Source organism: Periplaneta americana, chromosome 3 (assembly GCF_040183065.1).
Source record: "Periplaneta americana isolate PAMFEO1 chromosome 3, P.americana_PAMFEO1_priV1, whole genome shotgun sequence".
NCBI classification, from domain to species: Eukaryota; Metazoa; Arthropoda; class Insecta; order Blattodea; family Blattidae; genus Periplaneta; species Periplaneta americana.
Genome location: NC_091119.1, coordinates 27,430,386 through 27,453,527, shown reverse-complemented (window position 1 = coordinate 27,453,527; position 23,142 = coordinate 27,430,386). Strand labels below are relative to the sequence as shown.

The 23,142-nt window shown below is 34.9% G+C and overlaps 1 protein-coding gene across 5 annotated transcripts in view; it reads left to right on the top strand.

Annotated features, from left to right (window-relative positions):
* The window catches only part of LOC138695874 (arginine/serine-rich protein PNISR), a 64,971-nt gene extending 42,323 nt beyond the window's left edge, over window positions 1-22,648 (top strand). For all 5 annotated transcript variants that reach the window (XM_069820199.1, XM_069820200.1, XM_069820201.1 and 2 more), the window contains exons 11-13: window positions 571-757; window positions 6,184-7,257; window positions 13,107-22,648. In XM_069820199.1, the coding sequence (XP_069676300.1) occupies window positions 571-757; window positions 6,184-7,229 (1,233 nt within the window). In that variant the 3' untranslated portion in view covers window positions 7,230-7,257; window positions 13,107-22,648. The remainder of the gene's footprint in view (window positions 1-570; window positions 758-6,183; window positions 7,258-13,106) is intronic.
* Window positions 22,649-23,142: the final 494 nt, after the last annotated feature.

Below are 23,142 nucleotides of genomic sequence, written 5' to 3'. Positions count from 1 at the left end.
TCAGTCCCCTAACTGCCCATTGTGCAACTCAAACCAAGAAATGGATCGGAACACCTCAAAATCTGTGCTTCAGTGGCTGACCATGATAATATCTTTGAAAAATATTGGAGTGCAAGAGGTCAAATGACTTTGTCAAACGCCTGGCATTAGAAAACAACAACAACATATTCCATTCTATTGTATTAACCAAACAAAGACTTCTACAAATCCTTGAATATGAGGGTGCTAGCAGTAAATGTTGAAGTCCAAGAAAATTTTCTCAGTATCCTTTAAAGTACGATATTTTAGAATTTTCAGCAGATGAAAGAGAGTATTAAACGAGATTTTGAGCGCATTAAAAGGTGGATTTTACATGGTTTTATATAGGGATATCAAGGGACCAGACGAAAAGAGCGTTATAATGCGGGATAGCATAACAAATGGGCGTGTATTATCGGGGTTTCACTGTAGTTCTTTATATTTAATATTTTCAGAAATGCAGGAAATGCTTATGTTTTAACTTAACAAGTTTTTATAGACATTATGGAATTCGTGAGGAACATTCTGCTTAGTACAATAATACTTGTTTAGGATCAGATCCAGAGACGGAAGATGGACTTCATAAAAACAGAGCGAGAGATAGAAGCAAGACTGCAAGAGGAGGAGGAGCGAGAAAAGGAAAGAGAAAGGCGTTTGATGGGTGAGGAAAGTGACGAGAGTGATAGAGAAGAGAGACAGGTAGAAAACCAAACTGATTCAAAGCATCTTGTACAAAAGGGTGAGTACAAATTTCTTACTTTTTGCCATAGGATCATGGAAGTGGGAGTTATTTTTACACTTCATCACTTAGTGGTTTGGTAACATATCAAGGATGTTATGCATTCTAAGGTACAGTGATCAGCAGTCTGACCATTAAACTTAATGTATTTACTTATTATTAATGCTGATAAATGCAGTGGATTTTCATTGGAAAAATATATAATATCGGTCTTACTAATAAAAACTCTATATACAGGTGTTTAACTGTCTTATACAATGAGTAGCTCGTTTATAAGTCGTGTGTAAATTCCTTACTAATAATCACTACATACGTCGTGTATAACAGTTACACAGCTATGTCATAGTTTCGTCATTACTTCATTACGAAAGGTAATAGAATATCTGAGATTCTCTATTGCTCTGGTAGAGTGCTCTAGTGTGCCGTGTTAAGAATCGATATTACAACTGGCTCTGATCGATTACCACACTATATTTTTGTTAAAGAGTACAAGCTACAGCAATATTATTCTACTTATTCTGTGCTTTTTGGTTTGTTCTTCTGTGGTTACAAGGCATCCATCATCATAAAATGACAGTCGATACGAACAGCTGTTAGAGGGGCGGCCATTTTTTCTCTATATACAATGCTTAAAGAAGGGGTTTCGTATACATAACTACTGCAAAGCAATTCCCATTGTATAGTTACAGATTGTTTATACATCCATGGCTTATGCATGGTTTATTAGTAACGTTTTCTGTCTCGAAGCTGCATAAGTCACGTATAAAAACTATACACGGTTTATTAGTAAGACCATATATATACACACACAAATAAAGCATATAAATATTTGTAATATGTTTTATTTTGTGTCTCATGAAGAGAGGTAGACTTAAATAAACAAATTGGGATACAAAACTGTGAAGTAATTTTTTAATGTGTGGTTACTATTCATATTTTAAGAGTTTTGAGTTTCCTTTCTCTTAATCTTAAATATGCACCACTTAGAAATTTTTATTGCTTCTGTCGTAAGACTTTTATTTCTCAGTTATTTTATTTTACCGTTATCTGTGGCGTTTATATTTCAAAGTTATTTCCATACACTGAATGTAATGTAATCTTTATACCACATTTATCAAATTTTATGACATAACTGTGTATGAGAGAAGTTGATTTCATTTCTATGTACTTGACTATATGACAGAATGCTCGTATCTATTGTTTTAGAGTAATTGTGTGTTTTTCTTGGCGATTTTTAAGTTCTTGCTCTGTTAGTTTCATCGTCAATCCGAAACAAGACAGAAAAATTAAATGAGATAGATTCTACATTGATAATAACTGTGAAATTTCAGCATTCTGAATTAAATTAATTCATTAAATTTTTTGTTGTTGCTTCCAAATTTTACGTAGTTACTGTACAGTATTTTAAAGATCTAGAACATTTTGCCTGTTAATAATTTAAACTGAAATTTTAAAATTTGAGTAGTCTTGGCTATTTGAAATTTTGTTTTTGTTACCAATTTTATAAACAAAGTTCGCAATATTTGCCTTTGCAATTTACAGTACCTTTCGAAATATCCCGCAATAGGTTTATCTTCTGTCAATTTGAAACTGTATTTTATTTTAATCAGAACCAGATACTAATATTGTAGGCTATCAAAGACACATATGGCTTTTGTGGATTTCAAGAAGGTCTTTGATAAAGTAGACAGATCAAGGTTATTACAAATTATAGTCGACGACAATGTTCCACAACAGTTTATCCACAATATTCATAACATATATAACCAAAATAAAATAGCAATTAAACAAGATGGTAAGCTATCATCTAGAACACCCATCAATACTGGTGTAAGAAAAGGATGTGGATTATCACGCATTCTCTTTATTATTTATATGAACCGAATAATTAAAGAGTGGAAGCAAACTCGTCATAGATATATACAAATTAACAGACACCTTAAATTGGATTCAATTCTCTTTGCAGATGATTTGGTATTATTAGCACTTTCAGAAGACTACCTCCAAAGGTCAATATATAATTTGTAGCAAGTAGCAACCACATACAATATTGAAATTTCAACAGATAAAACAAAAATTATGGCATTCTATGGGAAATACCCAATACAAAGTAAAATTTGTCTCGATAATAAAATATTAGAAAGATGTAATAGTTTCCCATATTTTGGTTACAGTCTTTCCATTTTTGAAGAATTGGACATATCACAGAAAATTAATAAATACACAAGAGCTATGGGCATTATAAATAGTGTGATGAAACCATCCTTGGTTCAGAAACACACCCGCATACGTCTCTACAACACATTGGCACGACCAATGCTCAGCTATGACAGCAAAGCATGGACACTGAGGAAAGCAGATAAAATAACGGCTTGTGAAATGTGATTCATGCGAAGAACAGTGGGCTATACTAAATGGGATCTGAAAAGAAATTGTGAAATTTTAAAGGAAATAAAAACTCAACCAGTTTTAGATTACATTGTTCAATATCAGTCTAATTGGAAACATCATTTGGAAAGAATGAGCAATAGTAATAGTAGACTCCCAAAGGCAATTTATGATTATGTACCACACGGCCAAAGGTCATTCATTCTCATTAAGGGATTTGCATTTTCCATCCATAAAATTAAGTTTTTAACACATTTCGCGTATATCTTTAATTCCAAAAAATCACACCCCTACAAATAGTGTATATGGCTCCATTAACAAATGAAAGAGTACAGCCATGTTTGGTCTGACCACATTAAAAGGTTACATGGGTGCATACTACAGGTTGGTTTACAATGATGCATTTCTCAGAATAGGAAATAAGTGTAGAACTATTCAAAATTGTTCAGTTAGAATGATGTCAGAAATAAGATTCGTAAATTTCAGTGTAAGGCCCGTAACACACTTGAAGAGTTTTTGCTAGCGAGAAATGTGTTGCGAGAAAATTAAAAAAATTGATAACATGGATTCAAATGGACGTCCACACACTGGAAGAGATTCTCACTCGAGGCAAAAACCTCGCGCGAGTTTCTCGCTGGAATCGGTAGCTCAGCGAATTTTCTTGACACATTTATCAAAGATGTTTGACATTTGTACTCTTTATGACGATTGAATGTAGAAAAATATATCACAGGTGGCGATGAATTGTGTTGTTTTTATTAGAAAATGAGGAAAGACTGCTGATAATTGCAGTCAGGAACTTATCGAACTTGTACGATGTCACCCGTAGGCCTATTTATATGATACACGGGATGAAAACTATAAAAACATGAAACTTAAAGAAGAAATCTGGAGATAAATATCAGATTATCTGAAAATAAATAGGGCTATATTTTATTTTGATGAGATTTAATAGTATTAATTAAACATTTGAAATAATGTATCTATGTCTTAACAGTTTACATAATTTTAATCAGAATATAGCAAAGAATCCTCTATCGTATCATGAATGGAAAAAACTGTGGTCCATTCAACTTGAAATAACGCCTAAATATATCATCATTCAAATCGAAACCAGTGTCCAAAACTCGCCCTTATTTTCGTAAGATACAATGTGATTTTTCAGATATTTCTGGCTTTAATTTTAGGCCTACTTTTTTTTTTCATTAACAAAATATGTTCATGTAACTCCATTTCTTCATCATCTGAATACTCAGATTCAACATAGCGTTCGTACGTAAAGTACGACAATATATTTACAGATTATATATTTAAGTACGGTACGACAATATACGTAAATACATAACCTACAATATTTCTGCCAACGAGTCATTACTATAATCAGAAAAATGCTTTCTGCATGAAGGCAGTGCATAGATGATCATAGCGAGGTGTGATCTGTGATAGCGAGAACTCGCCAAGTGTGTGGAGGAAGGCTCTTCGCCTCTTTCTTGCAACACATTTCTCGCTGGCAAAAACTCTGCAAGTGTGTTACGGGCCTTACTTTTTAAATCATCTGTGTAAGTGAAACCTAGGTATCATGGTCAATAACTGGTAAATGTATAAAGAGTATGTGAAGTAAATAAATACCAGTATGTGTTCGACATCATGCTGTGAAGAAATCTTGTATTTCTTAAGTTCGTGTTATATTAATATGAAAGGAATTTTTATCTATAATTCATTTTGCATCATTGTGTAACTAAATTGTATATATTAGGTCATTCATTCATAGTTTTCTGCTCAAGGTCAGGTCTTTTACTGCAAACCCAGCATTCTCCAATCTTTCGTATTTTCTGCTTCAATCTTTCTCTTAGTGTCCACATATGATCCGTGTACATTAATGTTGTCTATCATTTGATATCTTCTTCTACTCTGAACTTTTCTCCTGTTCACCATTCTTTCCAGTGCATCCTTCAGTAGGCAGTTCCTTGTACATTATTTTATATTTCATTCCCATTAATAAAATCTGTTAAAATATACAGTGAACTGTATAGAAATAATCACATGAACATAAATTTCAAGCTCTCTAAAAATCACCATCATATTTTATTGATTTAAAAAATAAATTGAATAAGAATTACAAAATAAGGCCTTTTTGTTCTTACAGCACCAAATAAACATTCTCTTCATCTAAGGCAAAAGAGCTCCTATGTTATGCTAGAGTATGGATTCGAATCCCACTTGCAATACTGCTTGGATTTTTCTTGCAAAGTTTGTCTCATCTCTAACGTGGATGTCATGTAATCTCGAACTCGTCTTGTTAGATTCAGTCTTATCACCAATTCCACCGATGCTAAATAACTGCTTAGTTGATGCAGCGTCTTTAAACACTGAGTTAAAAGGAAGACATATACAGTAATATTGATATTGATATTCCATATTTTATTTGAAACAGATGTTGCTAATGCAAGAACACATTACATTTCATGTCATACAGCATTATATAAAACAAAACGTATGATTTTTTTTAAATACTCAGTGTTTTACTGTGCTGGTCTATATTAGTAATCTTTTATGGTAATTTTACAAGTAACGTTATATGGATTAACGGTTGTTAAATGTTAAGTGGAAAATATCTTTTCCTCAAAATCATTCCACTGGCACATAACCTCGTAATTTTATTTTAACATTTTGTTTGTCCTTTTGTTTTGTTTTGCTTCATAAATCTTAGAAAGTAATATTATGTGGAAAACATTGAATTATTTTATATAATCATTTAGACTTATTCATTTTATGCTGTTGTTATTTCATGAACAGGATGCATTGTTATTAACCTGTAGCAATTCAAGTAATATTTAAAGGAGTTAAGCACGTTGATAAAATTTATATATTGTTAATATGTTTTATGCAAGTAATTATGCTTATTGATTTCAGATAAATATTAAGACTTTATTACTGCATAAATGCCCTTCTGCTTCATATCTCTGTAAAGCTTATAATTCTGCAGAGCTCGATGTACAGTGTTAATGCAATGATTGACAGACTGACCATAATTTTAGGGTCCGAAGAGGAAGAAGAACAGGACCAAAAGCAGAAAACCTTTCACGCACAGGATGGTATAAAACATGAAGATAAATTACAAAATACTTCTAGAGACCTCTTTACTTCCCCACATTCAGTAAGAAAGTCTTCCCGTGATGCTGAAGTTAAATCTGAGCGAAATGCTGATAATCCTAAATTAGATAGAAAAATAAAACAGTCCCCAAGAAGGGGCGAATCATCACCTTTACATCACAAGAAGAGTGAGAAAAGTAGCGTGAGCTCTGACGAGAATTATGATGATATTAGTTCAAAAAGTAATTCTGATAGTTCGTCGTCTTCAGTCTCAAGCAGTTCATCACGGTCTAGTTCTTTAGATAGTAGACGGAGCTCAAAAAAGAGCCCAAAAAGTAGAAGTGGGGGAAGTCAAAGAAAGCAGGAAAAGAAAAGAAGCAGTAACGGTCATAGGAAACGTAGTTCTAGCCACGATAGTGAACACAAGAAATCAGACAAGAAGTCGAGTAATCGAAAAGATAGGAAACGGGAAATAGGTGACAAGGACAGGAAAGGGAAGGACAGAAAAGATCAACACAGGGGTCGAAGTAGAAGTAGGAGCAGGAGTAGATCCGACACTAGTCGAAGTAGGGATGGAAACGACAGGAGAAAATCAAAAGATGACGGAAGACATAGTAGCAGACACGGGTCTGATAGTGGGTCTAGGAAGAGTCGTGACAGTGAGAGGAGGAATAGTAGTGGTAGCAGTAAACCCCGTGCATACAGACACGAGCGTGAAAGTCACTCGCCGAGTAGTAGGAAAAGCAAGAAGCTCAGCAGGAGCAAGAGACAATCCAGGCACTCTTCAGGATCTAGTTCTCCATCATCTAAACGACACGATAGTCGTCGAGTGGACAAGAGGGGAAGGTACTCCCGTTCCAGGTCAAGTTCATCGGCTCCAAGCAAGAAATCTCGCCGTAGGAGGCGGTCATCTTCCAGCTCTCGTTCTCCGCAGTCTGTCGAGAGGGAGAGGGCCTTGGGTAAGAAGTCCGGCCACAGCCGCAACGACTGACCCAGCCACCAGGGGGTGGATACACAAGGTGGTATTTTCTTCTATGGTCCATTATATATTCATTTTACAACACCAGTGGAAAATAGCGAATGTTAGAGAAAAATTTTTTCTGAATGATAAGTTCAATATTTTAGAAATTGTGGCTTAGGGCCGAATTCATAGTCAACACTTATCATAAGGAAACACTTAAGCAGTTGCTTATAATAATTTCCAATTCATAAAGCCCACTGAAGTGAACACTTATTCAAATGAGGTAGCTGGTCAGCTTACTCAAGTGTTTCCTCATATGCATTGTAATCAGCTGATTCAGTATACAATAGACGATGATTATGATTTAATTTAATTTATTGAGTTCTGTAATTAAAATGAAAATGAGTTTCGGCAAGCAAAAGATATATCAGAGATATGTTGTTGTTGTTTTCTAATGCCAGGCGTTTGACAATAAAGTCATTTGACCTCTTGCACTCCAATATTTTTCAAAGATATTATCATGACCAGCCACTGAAGCACAGATTTTGAGGTGTTCTGAATCCATTTCTTGGTTTGAGTTGCACAATGGGCAGTTAGGGGACTGATATATTCCAATTCTATGCAGGTGTTTGGCCAAACAATCATGGCCTGTTGCCAATCTAAATGCAGCTACAGACGATTTTCGTGGTCGGGAATTAACTGTGGATTTTGATGCAGAGAGTTCCATTTTTTCCCTTGGGATTGAGTTATCAAATTTTGTTTGTTGAAGTCTAAGTATGTAGATTTAATAAATCTCTTCACAGAGTAATACGTAGATTTAGTAACAGGTCTGTAAGTAGCAGTGCTGCCCTTCTTTGCTTTTCTTCTATCAGAGATATGGAAAACCCTTTAGAGATGTATAATGATCAACAATTTAAGAGGAAATACCGTTTCGACAAGAACACTGTTGTGAATATTCTGGTGTCTCTCATTTCAATTCACAATACAACCATGAGGCTTACCGATTTTGCCACTGCTGAAAATACTGCTTTGAGATTTTATGATACAGCAGCATTTCAGGTAGATTTAAGGGGCATTTTTTTTTTTCGAAAAGTATTCACGTCCCAACAAAGTGTTATTTGCATTTTTGTTTGTATTCTACCCAAGGAATAAGCTGTTAAAATTTGCGTAATTATATCATTTCCACTTTGTTTAGCATAAAAATAACTGAAAAATAAAGTAAAATGGTTTACTTACAGGAATATTTTCGGAGTTTGCATTAAACTCAACTCCAATTTTGTTCCATGTCAATTTCTTCTTTTGGAGAGAATAATCATCAATTTTTTTTACTTTTGACGATATCTCCATATGTCATAACTAGTTATCTTAGCTCACTTCTTTCTTTTCTGTAAAATGCTTTCTGGACATCTTGTATAATTTTTAGCTCTATAATATATACTTCTGTATTTGTGTATGACAATAATGCCGATTTAACAATTTGAAGGCGCTGGAAAATAATTGAATGTAGGAAAGCGCTCACGTCTGGCCATGTTGCCATATTTCTTTCGATGTCAAGGGAATGCTCAGTGCATATGAATGAGTAGCGTCTCTGCAATACGATCTGAAATAAGTGCTAAGGAAATGCTCATTACTTAAGTGTTTCCTCATTTTATAAGTGACGACTATGAATCGACCCTTAGACTTTGTTATATAAATTGATAGATAAGCCAGTGCATATCTTGCCATTCTTAGTGGCTTCATATATAGAACATTCTCAGTAAATACAAAGCAACAACAGAGATTAGCTTACCTCTTATTCAGAATGACGTTAATTTTTTCACTTCCCCCTTTTCAAAGAATTACTATATGTTCTACCTCTTCTAGGATCTCTTAAACTACATAAAATAATTTTATATTGCTCTTAATACACCCCATCTTTCGTCATATTGTTATTGCTTCGTAATGTATTCCTAAACCCAATTGATAAATTGTGAAACATTAGAAATTAATCACAGTACAGCATGATTCTAAAAGATGGACTCAATTTCATATGACTATATTTCCTGAACTATACATTGTATTTGAATTACAGTGAAAGATCTCATTTACGGACATCGAAGGGACGTAACAATCTGTCCGCATCTGGGAAGTGTCCTTTCTTGGGATGGAGGCTCCCCAATCTAACAGTGAATTTATGATATGCATTATGTATCCCTTCACGCTTTAAATTAAATGTATTACTGAAGTTTAATTCTAAATACAGTATACAGTACTACAGTAAATTCTTTGCAACTTTGAACTACAGTAGGTAAGACCGAAAAAGGAAAATACAGTACTGTGACAAGCAATTTTATTCTATGTCTACAGTTATGCAGTACTGTAATTTACAGTTTTCAACTTCACCTTTACATTCAGGTGCCATGTCTCTCGAAACAGAACAACTGATTGAAGTGAAGAGAATAATCCTACTAACCCAATCATGTGTCGAATACAATTTCACGATCGCTGAATTCTTTGACCCATCAGACAGGTTAAATTTTATGACTTTGTTTATCCACCCACTTCCAGCTAACAAGGGGTAGCCGGCTGGGCTAGTGGTAGCCTACGAGACCCTTATTGTCTTCTTTCATGTTAAGGAATTTCTGCACAGTTCTCAAAACTAAATTTTCCATTTTGTAACACATAGGTCTTGAAAAACCAAGTTCTGTCTGCAGTCAGGAGGTAAAGCAAGCTTTAGGACTGTGAAACAGCTGTCCGTGTCTGAGAGTTAAATTTATCATTATTTCTATATTATAAGGAATTTCTGCACAGTTCTCAAAACTAAATTTTCCATTTTGTAACACATTAGGTCTTGAAAAACCAAGTTCTGTCTGCAGTCTGGAGGTAAAGCAAGCTTTAGGACTGTGAAACAGCTGTCCGTGTCTGAGAGTTAAATTTATCATTATTTCTATATTATAAGGAATTTCTGCACAGTTCTCAAAACTAAATTTTCCATTTTTATAACACATTAGGTCTTGAAAAACCAAGTTCTGTCCGCAGTCAGGAGGTAACGCAAGCTTTAGGACTGTGAAACAGCTGTCCGTGTCTGAGAGTTAAATTTATCATTATTTCTATATTATAAGGAATTTCTGCACAGTTCTCAAAACTAAATTTTCCATTTTTATAACACATTAGGTCTTGAAAAACCAAGTTCTGTCCGCAGTCAGGAGGTAACGCAAGCTTCAGGACTGTGAAACAGCTGTCCGTGTCTGTGTCTGAGAGTGTCTGTAAACGAGAGTTAAATTTATCATTATTTATATATTATTTCATTTGGGACATAAAAATCTGTCCGTATTTGAGGAGTGTCCATATCTTGGGGGTGTCCATAAGGACAGGTTTTACTTTATGTAAATTACATTTGATTATACACTCATTCAAGTTTATAGATGTTTAGTGTGCCTCCCTCTGGTTGCACAGATAACATCTAGATGGTAGCTGAATTCATCCCACACTTGATAAATGTCTTGAGTCACTGAGTTCACCACAGCTGTGATACGGTTTCTTAGGTCATTCAAATTTGTGGAAAGAGGTGGTACATAAACTGCATCTCTCATGAAGATCGATAGGAAAAAATCACAAGTTGTGATATCAGGAGACCTATGTGGCCAAAACGCCAGGCCTTCATTCCTCATGCGACCTATCCATTGTAGAGGTAGAGATTCATTCAGGAAACTTCGAACATTCCAGTGCCAATGGGATGAAGCTCTGTTCTGTTGGAAAATGAAATCTTTTGAATCCGAATCTACTGGTTAACTTCATTGGGCTACACTCAAAACTCTCTTAAATTCGGCCCACGTTCTCCTCAGATACATGCAGTTGGCCTGGGCTTTTACCCTTACGCCAGTTTCACCAAATTGTTGATTCCAACAGCAAATGCTCTTTCTCTTTCTCGTTAGAGATTCAATGTTGAAATTACGACGAAATGCACATTGCACTGCAGCCACAGACCCAGTTTTATTAAACTCACAAACACAAAAAAATCTTGTGCTGCATAGTTGCCAGCTTGCTTACAATTGACGCTACTATGCACTTAGAAGTGCTCTAGTGGTAATATTTTAAACTTTAGGACATCCTCTTTAAAATGTTGGTGTTGTTTGTTGTTTTCCAATGCCAGGCGTTTGACAATAAAGTCATTTGACCTCTTGCACTCCAATATTTTTCAAAGATATTATCATGGTCAGCCACTGAAGCACAGATTTTGAGGTGTTCTGAATCCGTTTCTTGGTTTGAGTTGCACAATGGGCAGTTAGGGGACCGATATATTCCAATTCTATGCAGGTGTTTGGCCAAACAATCATGGCCTGTTACCAATCTAAATGCAGCTACAGACGATTTTCGTGGTAAATCGGGAATTAACTGTGGATTGTGATGCAGAGAGTTCCATTTTTTCCCTTGAGCTTGTGTTATCAAATTTTGTGTGTTGAAGTCTACGTATGTAGATTTAATAAATCTTTTCAAAGAGTAATAAGTAGATTTAGTAACAGGTCTGTAAGTAGCAGTGCTGCCCTTCTTTGCTAAAGCATCCGCATTCTCGTTTCCCAGGATTCCACAATGGGATGGTATCCATTGGAATACAATTCTTTTATTGAGTGATATTAATTGAGAGAGCATTTTAGTTACTTCTGCTGTTTGAGATGAAGGTGTGTGTTTAGAGACTATTGATAGAATAGCTGCTTTGGAGTCTGACATAACTGCATTCTTAAATGTATTGATGTGAAATAGAAGATTCCTGAGACTTTCACTTATTGCAACGATTTCTCCATCAAAACTTGTTGTTCCATATCCAAGAGATCTATAAAGTGAGAAGAGACGGCACGTAACACCTGCACTGGCACCTTGTTCTCTGGAGATCAAGGATCCGTCGGTGTATAAATGAAGCCAGTTTTGTGGAGGGTACCTAATATTAATTGTTTCTAAAGACAATTGTTTCATTATTTCAGTGCTTACTTCTGATTTCAGTATTTCTTCTGTTAAATTTAGATTATATTCTATATTTAATAGAGTTAAAGGGTTTGGTTTAATTTGTAAGTTTTCTTTTAAATTCGGGATATTGATTTTCTGTTTTAATTCTTGAACCATGGATATGAAACTTTTTTGAGTTTTTAATCTACAGAGAGGACTGTATGAATGCCAATTGTTTCCTGATAATCTGATAAGTTTTTCATATTGAATCAGTGCTTTTTTTTTCTATTGTTATTTTGATGTTGTTAATATTAGTGAGGAATCTCATAGAATCTTTAAAATGTTCTGTAGGTCATTCAAATACAACATAAATTATAGTTCAGGAAATATAGCCATATGAAATTGAGTCCATGTTTTATAATCACAGTGTACTATGAACTCATAGTGACAAAATCGTTAGTATGAAACATTTTGGGAAAAAGTAATATAAATGTAAGAGTTGTTCATCTTGTCATTTTTTTAGTATTTGGAAGAGGGATGAAAGTAAATTATATGAGAAACAGATCCTTTTTTGTGTTACGTTGCATATAAATTTCTTACTCATACATGCTCTATATTCTACATACAATATAGGAAATTTTATAATATCAAATACATTTTGGAAGGAAGAATAACAATGATTTATACAGTTTTTGTTTCCTTCCCTTTTTAATTCTAGTCTAGCCATTGTGGTCTAAGCCAATTCCCAATATATATTCATCTATAAAAATTGAAAGGTCATATTATTTGTAAAATGTTATTTGCTGCTATGCACAAATTTGATGTAAAATTATTTTTCGTTTTCCACTGTTAACTCTCAAAATGAGAGATTGCGTGCATGAAGAATTGTATACATTTGAATAATAATTATTGAATCGTACACTAATTCTTCCTTGGTGCTTAGAATGTTTTTTCCCCATTCCTGGATGTATTTGTCTATTGTTTCAGTTGGCAGAAGTGAAGGTGCTTCGAGCATGAAGATATGATTCAAGGCTCCTTTTCAAAGAGTGTCAGCACAGATAAGAAGAATTGTGTTTTCGTGTAAGGTGAAAGAAAGTGGTTTCTCACCAACAAGAGGAAATAAGAAAGTTTTGACAAATTGGGGTTGTGATGTATCGACAACTACGAGTTTATCTTGTTTTCGTGTATGATAGGTCTCTTTTCTTAGAATACAGTCTAAGAAATTTAATAATATTACAGATATTAAATGTTTGATGATGATTACATGAGTCGAAATGTATTTCATTCATTCATAATGATGGACAGAGATTTGCTCATTGAATGAAATAGGGTTTATTGGACGTGATCCTCATTTTAATTCAAATTCAGGCAGTACATGTGAGATGTGATAGAAAACGGTAATTTCAAGGTCTTCACCATGATAAATGAAACAGTAATGTTGTGCAAATAAATACGCGGTAATTTATACGTTTTAACATGAACTTCGAACTAACATTAAAAAAAGTTATTTATTTCGTTCTCTAAGAACACACAAATGCACATGTGAAGAAGTTGCATTAAATTGAGTACTAGGTGATAATTTGAACTATATCCCAAAGGACCTTGAAATGCTCAAAGATTACTGAAAGGAGTACTTCCACAATAAAATTAAAGGTGAAACTTTACCTATGACAAGTCACTTTCAGAGGGGCAGTTTTATATATAAACGAGACACTCAGAGTAAAGCAGAGTAATGTTGAAGGTAGAGGTGGATTTTGAAAATGGTATAAGGCCAAACAGTTCTGTCAAAATTGATGTCTTATAGAAAAAACCGAAAATGAAAGCGAAAATTGAATTGAAGTGATTTGGATAAATGTAGCCATGGAATAGTCAAGATAAAATTGTCTGATGTTAAAGGTGATGCTACCAATTTTAAGTACTAACCACAAATAACTATGGTATTAGTTAAAATACGAACAGGACTTCAGAAATTAGAAGGTAATAGCACTAGTCAACAAATTGAAACTTTTTTCGTGTATCTGGTGTGTAAATGGATGGATTTACCTCATTTTGGGGTGCTGAATTCAGTGGAAAAATCATCATCTTTCTATCACGTCACATTTCTTAGATACACAGCACTAATTCAAAGACAGTATTGCAACATTAGCAGACGTGGCTAGTTTTAAATACAAACACAACATAACACACAGAACTCACTTTTAAATACAAACATAACATAACACTCAAACCCACTAAAGTTTTCTTAATAACAAAAAAATTCTTATAAACCAACAAAATCACTAAAATAATTCACAGTATTCCAAGATGTTAATATTTACAATGTTTAAAATCAATTTTTTTCGGCAAAATTGGATGATGATGCTTTTGTATGGTGTCTCATCCATCTCTAAAAAGAAACCAGCAGTAATCACCCATCATTGAGCGGTTCCAATAATCTTGGTAGCAACTCTGCATGGTAGGATGTACAGGTGAAAATGTTCACCCTATTAATCACTACAAGCACCTCAATTTTCTGGGAAAAAGTCAAGGTGTGAGTGTAAATGTGAATTTTGAGTTCTTGAAGTTATCTAGCAGAGCAGTAGCTATGGATATATTTATCGTCTCTTTTACCCAGAAATCCGTAAACAATTGTTTTGAAAGAGGGCCAAGGGATTAACTCAAGATTTGTGAGCTTTGCATTAAAGGTAGGATCTTTCAACAATTTCCAGATTTGTAGCCCAATAAATATAGTCTTCACCGTATCTTACATCCAAATAAAGAGTTTAACCATCATATTTCTTATTTATTATACAATATCTCTGAAAAAATGACAACACAAACAACGTAAAAATATTTAAAAATCCATATAAAATCTAAAACATCTCAAAACCCTTATGTGATATAGCAATTCCGAAGGCCATTTTGGATTCTACAATCAAAAATTGATATGAATTGATGTATCACACACCAGATGCAAAATGGCTGTTAACCAGCGATAGTCACCTGTCTATGGAAACTTACGTTACCAACAAAGAAAAGGGGAAAAAAACAGTGTGGTATAGTCCGACCATCGGATCTGTGCCCCCGTAAGATATGCGAACTGAACCTTAATTCCTTTTCAGCTTCGGCAATTCATTTCTCCCCCTGTATTCCTATTTCTCTCTTTTCTACCCCTCTCTCTTTCTCTCCCCCACTACTCACAATGTTGAGCCTTCTTGCGGGACAGTTTATTTGCACTTGCAGTCCTGTGTTGTCAACTCAACATGAATACTGCAGCACTGAGTGGTGAAAGAAATATTATTAAGCAAGTAATAGCATTTTGCATAAGTCAGTCAGTGTCATTAGACTACTTAAATTAAATTATGAATAAGTAATAATTAACCTTACAGTATTATAAGCAATATTCAAGAGACATGACACTGTTTGACGGAAACTTGGCAACATCCCTATTCGGCAAGGTTCGTGGCCTGCTGTTTGACATAGTGGGAGAGAAACTGGTGGAATGGGGTGAGTAGAGGCGTTAACTTTTCCAAGAACAACGACAGTGCTGAAGGGGCAAAGATCTGATGGTCCGACAGTACTTGGTTTCGTCAAGGTCACATTACATTACAGCCGTGTTTGTGGCGCAGTGCTAGCACACTTTCGATATCTGGCTAAGTTGTATTGGTATTTATTGTGGACAAGATGTTGCAGAGGTTTTTTCTCAGGGTATTCCCATTTCCTCTGTCATTCCATCAGCTCTCTCCACATTCCCCTCATTTCATCTATCATCTACAGTAGTTAAAAATAGGTTGGGATGAAATTCAAGCTTTGGGCTCCGAGCATTATTAGGTACTCATCTAAGGATAGGAACTGGTACTGTGATGGCTGAGACAAAATAGTCCAACCAGCAGCACTCAGGCTACCTGTCAGTCTTCGAGAATCGTACAGGGTGCACAGTGGGCCAATGTAAACCTAAGTGCAAGGATCTGTTCCAGACCTAGTCGAAATCCGAAGCCAAACCAAGGTCACTTTACACTGCGATATGCGACTTGCAGTACATGTCTGAACACCTGATTGTTCCACAGTGGTCCAAAACAGATTAGCTGGACAAAATTATAACTTTTCACCTACCTAACAATTCTCATTTGTATAATATAGTGTGTGCATGCGTGCATGCTTTTTTTTTTTTTCAATGCCTACCCACTTGCGTGATTCGGGTTCCGCATATTGCGAATAGATGGCAGGACTGACCAATTTTCAAGTTGCACACCATTTCAGCTAACTCCATCTTGCATGATGTGTACCTGTAAAGAGTTATGTCGTGTACTAGGGTGAGTGTATGGGCTATTCCATATGAAATCGATCAGTAAAAAAATCTCGCATTTTTTTAATACTCTAATTTTTTCCCTATTTATACAAGGTGCTGAGGACAGTGCATTTTCAAAAATATACTATCGAAAGTCAAACGGTTTTCGTATTATTGAGCGACAAATTTAGCGTATTTTATAAAAACAAGAGACTTGCAGCTGTCAGAACTCTGGAACCATTTACTGCAGAACATTGAACAGGAGCTCATTTTGTAGCTGACATTTGGTAGGTTATGATAAGAAGTAATCCTTATTTTTATTGTATACAGAGATACAGATAATCTGATTTTACTTACTTTTAGGCGTTTTGCCCATTTGTAAAAATGTAAAAAATATTGAGAAAAGAACCTTGCATTATTAAGAGGCATTCGGCATTGTTTGCTTAGTGGCTCAACAATAAGTTTCGAAGGCATTAAATAAATTATTTTCACACGCCTAGACTTGAACGGCGCAGTACCGCACGCACTGGCCGAGAGCTGAACATAAGCTAGCGTTGGGCGTCATTTTACTCATGTGTTTATGAAAACTTGTGATAAAGCTAGCCCAGCTATGCGCTACTAGACGAAACATCACATGTTTGTCTCCTGGCCTTGCTTGTCTCGGCTAGCTCCCATCTCGGAGTCAGCTGGTTCCTTCACGCGCGTACCATTTATTTTCTTTATTTGATATGTTCAATACTTTTTTATCAACAGTGCACCAGTAAAAAAATATGTTTATTTGTACTTTCAATGCGGAATCTAACCATATATTTTAAAAATATTTTTTCGTGGTCAAAGGGGTCTTAATGAAGAAAAATCTAATTTTCTCCGTTTCCATAAAAAGTAAGAAAAACTGTTTACATGTCAATATAAACTTTAATTTCTCAGCATCAATGTAAACCATGATTTTGATCATTGGGTGAAAGGGTTTTGGAGCCACAACAGTTTAAAGTTGCTAATTTTATGAAAATACGATAAATTTAAATATTTTTCATTTAAACACTATGAAGTTCTGATGCCTCAAACTTTGCACAAAGCATTGTATCACAGTTGTCAACGGACAGAAAAAGTTTCATTGTATTTAAAAATTGCAAGGTCAATTTTCTCTATATTTTGGTCGATTTGAGATGGAATAGCCCGTATGTATAAATGTTCGTCTAAGTGTAGTGTAGAGAATGGATGAAGATGAAGGGAGAAGGGGAAACCCAGTGCCGACACTTAGCCTACTCCTGTCGAATAGCACCAAGGAGGCCATTAGGCTTAACGTCCCCGTCTGACAGATGAATCACTATCAACAGTGACATATGCCTTCTCTTCACATGCACTGCAGAGAGATTTGGGATTTAACCCGGGCGTATTGGTGCACAATTTAATGATTAGAAGTTGTGCATCTCCACCTCTCCTAGTCTCGAGGTAGAAAATCAAACCTGAGCTGGCTAGTGTGGAGGCAGATGCGCTGCCATAGAAGAATTACCTCGTTGTAGGAAGTGCATTTAGGCAACATTAATACCTTTTCACCTATCCAACAGATTTTCGATTTTCGTGAAACTTTATACAGTTGTTACAGGTAGCATATTTGTTTTCTATACAAACTTTGAATAATGTTTATATGAGATGAACTACCACATTATAAAGGATGCATTTAGACAGAATTAATAACTTTTCTCCTATCCAGGACAATTTCATGAAACTTTTACAGTAGTTGCAGGTAGCATATTTGGAATTAGTCTTTTGGGTAATCCTCCGTGTCCTGTAATTTGACACTTCCAACTTTGTATTAGCCTGGCATAACGAGTCTAACAGGGTAGACGACCTCTCTGGTCTTACCCTGATCGAACCTGTAAGTAGTTCTGAAACGCTAGAAATGTCAACTTCCAGGACACGGTGAATTATCAAAAAGCCTAATTCCAATCACAGTCACTGTGAAAGCCTAAAAACTCATATAGGTAACATATTTGTTTTGCATACAAACTGACTGCGTTTGTGTAAGAGGAAGTGCCCCATTATAGGGGTCTCATTAGACGAAGTTAATAATCTATCTTCTAAAGGATATGCTAGTGTAGCTAAATGACAGTTATGAGCAGTATAGGATGAAGATAAATGCAAACAAGATGAAGACTATGGTTGTCGGAAGAAAAATAAAAAAGGTAAACTTGCAAATACTAAATGAGGCAGTAGAACAAATGGACAGCTTCAAATATTTTGGGTGTACGATAAGCAGTAACATGAGCTGCTGCCAGGAAGTCAAAAGGAGGATAGCAATGGCAAAGGAAGGTTTTAATAGGAAAAGGAGCATCTTCTGCAGATATCTGGAAAAAGAACTAAGGGAGAGAGAAGAACTAGGAAAGTGCTTTATGTGGAGTGTGGCATTGGACTGAAAGTATTTGAAATGTGGATATGGAGGAGAATGGAGAATGTCAAATGGACAGACAGAATAAGAAATGGAGCTATGTTGGAAAGAGTGGGTGAAGAAAGAATGATGCTGAAACTGATCAGGAAGAGAAAAAGGAATTGGTTGTGTCACAGACTGAAAAGAAACTGTCTACTGAAGGATGCACTGAAAGGAATGATGAACAGAAGAAGAGTTCGGGATAAAAGAAGATCAAAATTGGAGCTTGATTCTTCATCTTGCACGCAAGTGAATTTTCTTGTCTAAATCTATATTAATTTGTCCCAAATAATCATATTGAACTGACATTATTCTAGTTATAGTGTTATCTAGCATTGCTTGAAGTTTTACTTCCGCAGATCCTTCCGATATTTCAATTCCATTTGAGTAACACTGCTTTTTTCCCATAAGAAGAGCACTATAGGGAAGACAGGTATCTGCATTATGCATTTTTCCTACACTGCGAGCAGACATATATTGTTGTTTGGTCAGTTTATTGTCTACTTACAGTGCCTGAAAGCTGCACACTCACAAATAGACTTCACTGTAACACAAAACACTTTCATATCTCTGTCAGCAGAAATGCTACCTTTGGATGTTTATGTTTACGGAACCACTACTGGGGCACATGATGAATAGTTTAAGTTGATATGGCATTTGATGAAGGAAAGAATGTAGAATATGAATTTGAGACAGCTTTCTTTAAAGTGATAAAATGACGTTTGTCCAGCTAGATTTGCGTTTTGGACCACTGTGTGTTCAAAACAAATCATAATAGGTTAAGGCTCTTATGACGTATGTCAGATGATTGAATGAGATGCATTCAGAATGGATAGTTTTTATGAGACTGTCCAAGAGAGTTGTAACATGTTTAGATGAGGCGGCGTGAGTTGTGTGAGAGAGGAAAGAATGAACTATCAGAAAGAGAGTTTGTTTAATGATTGTTAATATTATACGAATCTACTGACATGGAAGTTCATCTCAGACTAAAACCTATCTTCCCCCTCCATAACCTACCCTCCATGATTTTTATTGTAATTGTAAATTTAATATTAATTGTAATTATATTCTTAATATTGTAGTTGTAATCCCCTGGTAGAGGGGAAGAGAAGACCTTATCTCTAGCAGGTTAAATAAATATATACTACTTCTACTACTACCCATTGGTGATATAGCACGGTACATGATACTATCTCAGAGGACAAGTCTTGCCTCCTCTACTATAAAAAGACTTCTTATTGCAGTACACAGTGCAACAGTTAAACATAGTTGACGTAGTTATTAAAACTTTGACTGCAAAGAATTATCTTCTGTACTATGTTTTGTTGTATTCATTGTATCAGCCAAGTCTTATACTTAACGACAACGGAATATGTGAAGAAACTAAACAGGGATTTAGGAATAATGCTTGTTTATGGAACATAACATAAAATACTATAAAACATTCTGAAAAGAGAAGGGATATAGATGAATAAAGGTTGGGACAAGACCAAGTGTACCTAGGCTAGTGGTATGGGTCCATTTAACTATATCCAAATTTCAATATCAGCGAGATATGGCCTGCAAAGTATATCTGGAGCTATCTGTCATTCACAGGATTATGTGCCGTAAATCTAAGACCTGGGACAACAGCTTTACTTCCTTGTCAGAGGAAATCATGCTAAGGATTTTATTGTCCCTTAAAATTCATCTTTGGGTGGTTTAAAATTGCGAACCTCAGATTAAATGACTAGCACATTAACTGCTATTTCTTCTATTCGGGGGGGGGGGGGGCACACAATGGGCCATTCGTACCTAAATGCTGTAGTAAATGTCTGTGTGCTTACTGAGGAGGAAGAAGAAGAAATATCTGCTATTGTACAGAGGACATGTTTTTCTGAATTAGCAAGAGACACTTTAAGCAGCCAATACTGGGAAGCTAGAATTAGATTAGATTAATAACTATGTTATATGTTATTTAAGTAATAATAATATTATTATATATTGATTTTTTTTATATAACCGATAAAGACTTAAATTTTAGCTCACCATCATGACACTCCAAGGAGTTAAGACTGGGAGCAAAGGAATTCCTTATTTATCTTTGAAGGTCATATGAAAGCACACATGAATAGGAAATTACATGAAGTGTATGTTAGTGTAGCTTCAGATCAATGTAGAACACTGAGGCAATGCTAAGCAGGCATATAGGAACCAAAGGGTATGTTTTTGTTTTTCTAAACTTCAAGACCGTACTAATTAGAAACAAAAACAGTTGAACATAAGGCATATGATGAAATGTTTTCTTTTCGGTGTCTGATCTTCAGCTGTTTTAAATTGAGTTAATTCTAGCAGGCATTTTGTCTAAAAAATGTCATTAATTCATGTAAGAGACACTATGTAAAGATACATCTTTAGGGACAAGGGAAGTTTAGCAAAGACAAATACAGTGAAAAAAATAATAGTCTGAGGACGTTCTATTTAGGGATTTGAAAATAGTGAAAGAATCTAGGCTGAACATGATGAGTTTGATTAATTTTTATTTTCCAGAGAAGTTGAAAACATCAATCTCAAATAATTTTATATTAGTCTGGATTCGACACTTGAACTGTAAAGATGTGATCATTACTACAACTTCACTTGCCAATCTTCATCTCTTGTTTTGTGTTGTCTGCACTAATGCTTTATTAAATATTGTAATTATATCAGGAAAAAACGTAAGAAAGCTGATAGAGGAGTATAGAAGTAACTGTCCATAAAACATAACTCCAGAGGCTATACAAAGATTCTGGAAAAGGAGCGTATGCACAGATTTTTAGAAATATACAGGAAATAAATGTGAAAAACGAAGGTTTAGACTAGCCCTGGGCATAATAGGGAAAATTAAAGGAATGAAGAATTTGCTTACATCACCTTATAAACAAATGCAGAGTAAAGTTCTGTGCATTAGTAGTGAATTTTAGGCGACCATCGAGAGCCTAATACACTTCGTCACTGACTTCCTTTCCGCTTGTACCACACCAAAATGTAACTGTCTCAGCTGGGGAAGGTTGATAGGGAGTTAAGGAATGATCTGCAGTGACTGAATCGAGTTAATAACGTCCAGGTCTGGTTTAGACATACTGAAAACGATACTAATGCAGTAAATTTCAATAAAAATTGAACTAAATTTACAGCATGAATGTTGGGGAGAGAGCAGCTCTTTTATCTATACATAAAAACATCTAACCAAATCTCATTATTGTAATAATTTTAAATGTATACTTAATTCTCCTCTCATTTCCTAAATAATTATAATTTTACAATTATGTACCTGAGTTGGTGAGGATGGATTAGTTGGCAACATCTAGAGGTAAGAGTTGGTAAGGAAATGTAAACTTTGGCAACATGTAATGACGAATTGCCAATGCTTGGTATCAATCACTATATGAAAAGTGGCTTGCCGTGGGACTGTCAAATGATTTGTCATAGGTAAAGAAATGCCAAATTAATTTTAAATGATAATCTGGCAGTTTACTACCATTGTTAAAGTCTTGGAGAATGCTGCCATTGAAAGACTGTTTTTGTAGGTCCACTAAAATTAAGTGTTGTATCTTTTGGAAAGTCTCTTTCGTTCATAACACCTCTTTTCAATGTAGAATATTTTGTATTTGAAACATTTTCTCTCTTATTTTACTTCCTTATAAATGCTATAAAATTCTTCTCCATTATCTCTGTAGATCGTAAATTTCACTGATTTCTGGCTTTGTAATTAGAGAGAGATCCATTTTATTGTGCATTATTTCCTGACACATCTTTAGCATATGTAAAATTGTACAAGTTTTACAGATTGTAAATATATATAGCAGAACTGAACTTTGGATACCTTATTGAAAAGCTTGTGGAGAGAAAGAGAGAATTGACAGTTGTAAATTTCAGGTACGCAGTTTTGTCTGATATAATATTTTTTATATTACTTCAACAGCGAGTAAGACGAGAAAATATAAAAGTACCGGTAATTTCTGTTTGGAGTTCGACATTAAATATTTATACATGTCGAAAATATACAGTTGTGGTTGTTGAATTAATTTTGTATTGAGACTAAATGACTTTTGTCAAGATAATTTGTTAGTCATACAGGGAGCGGATACACTTTTGGACCACTAATATTTATTGTACTCTTTTGTATGGAAAACAGTCATGTACAGGGTGGGGCAGAGCAACTTGCTTATTTAAAAATTCAATTACAACAAAAATAATGCAGATATATATTTAATTCTTTGAACAACATCAAGTACAACATGTAAATTTTATGTTTACACAGTTTTAAAGATGATATCATGCAGATGGCGTCCATTATTTTCAATACA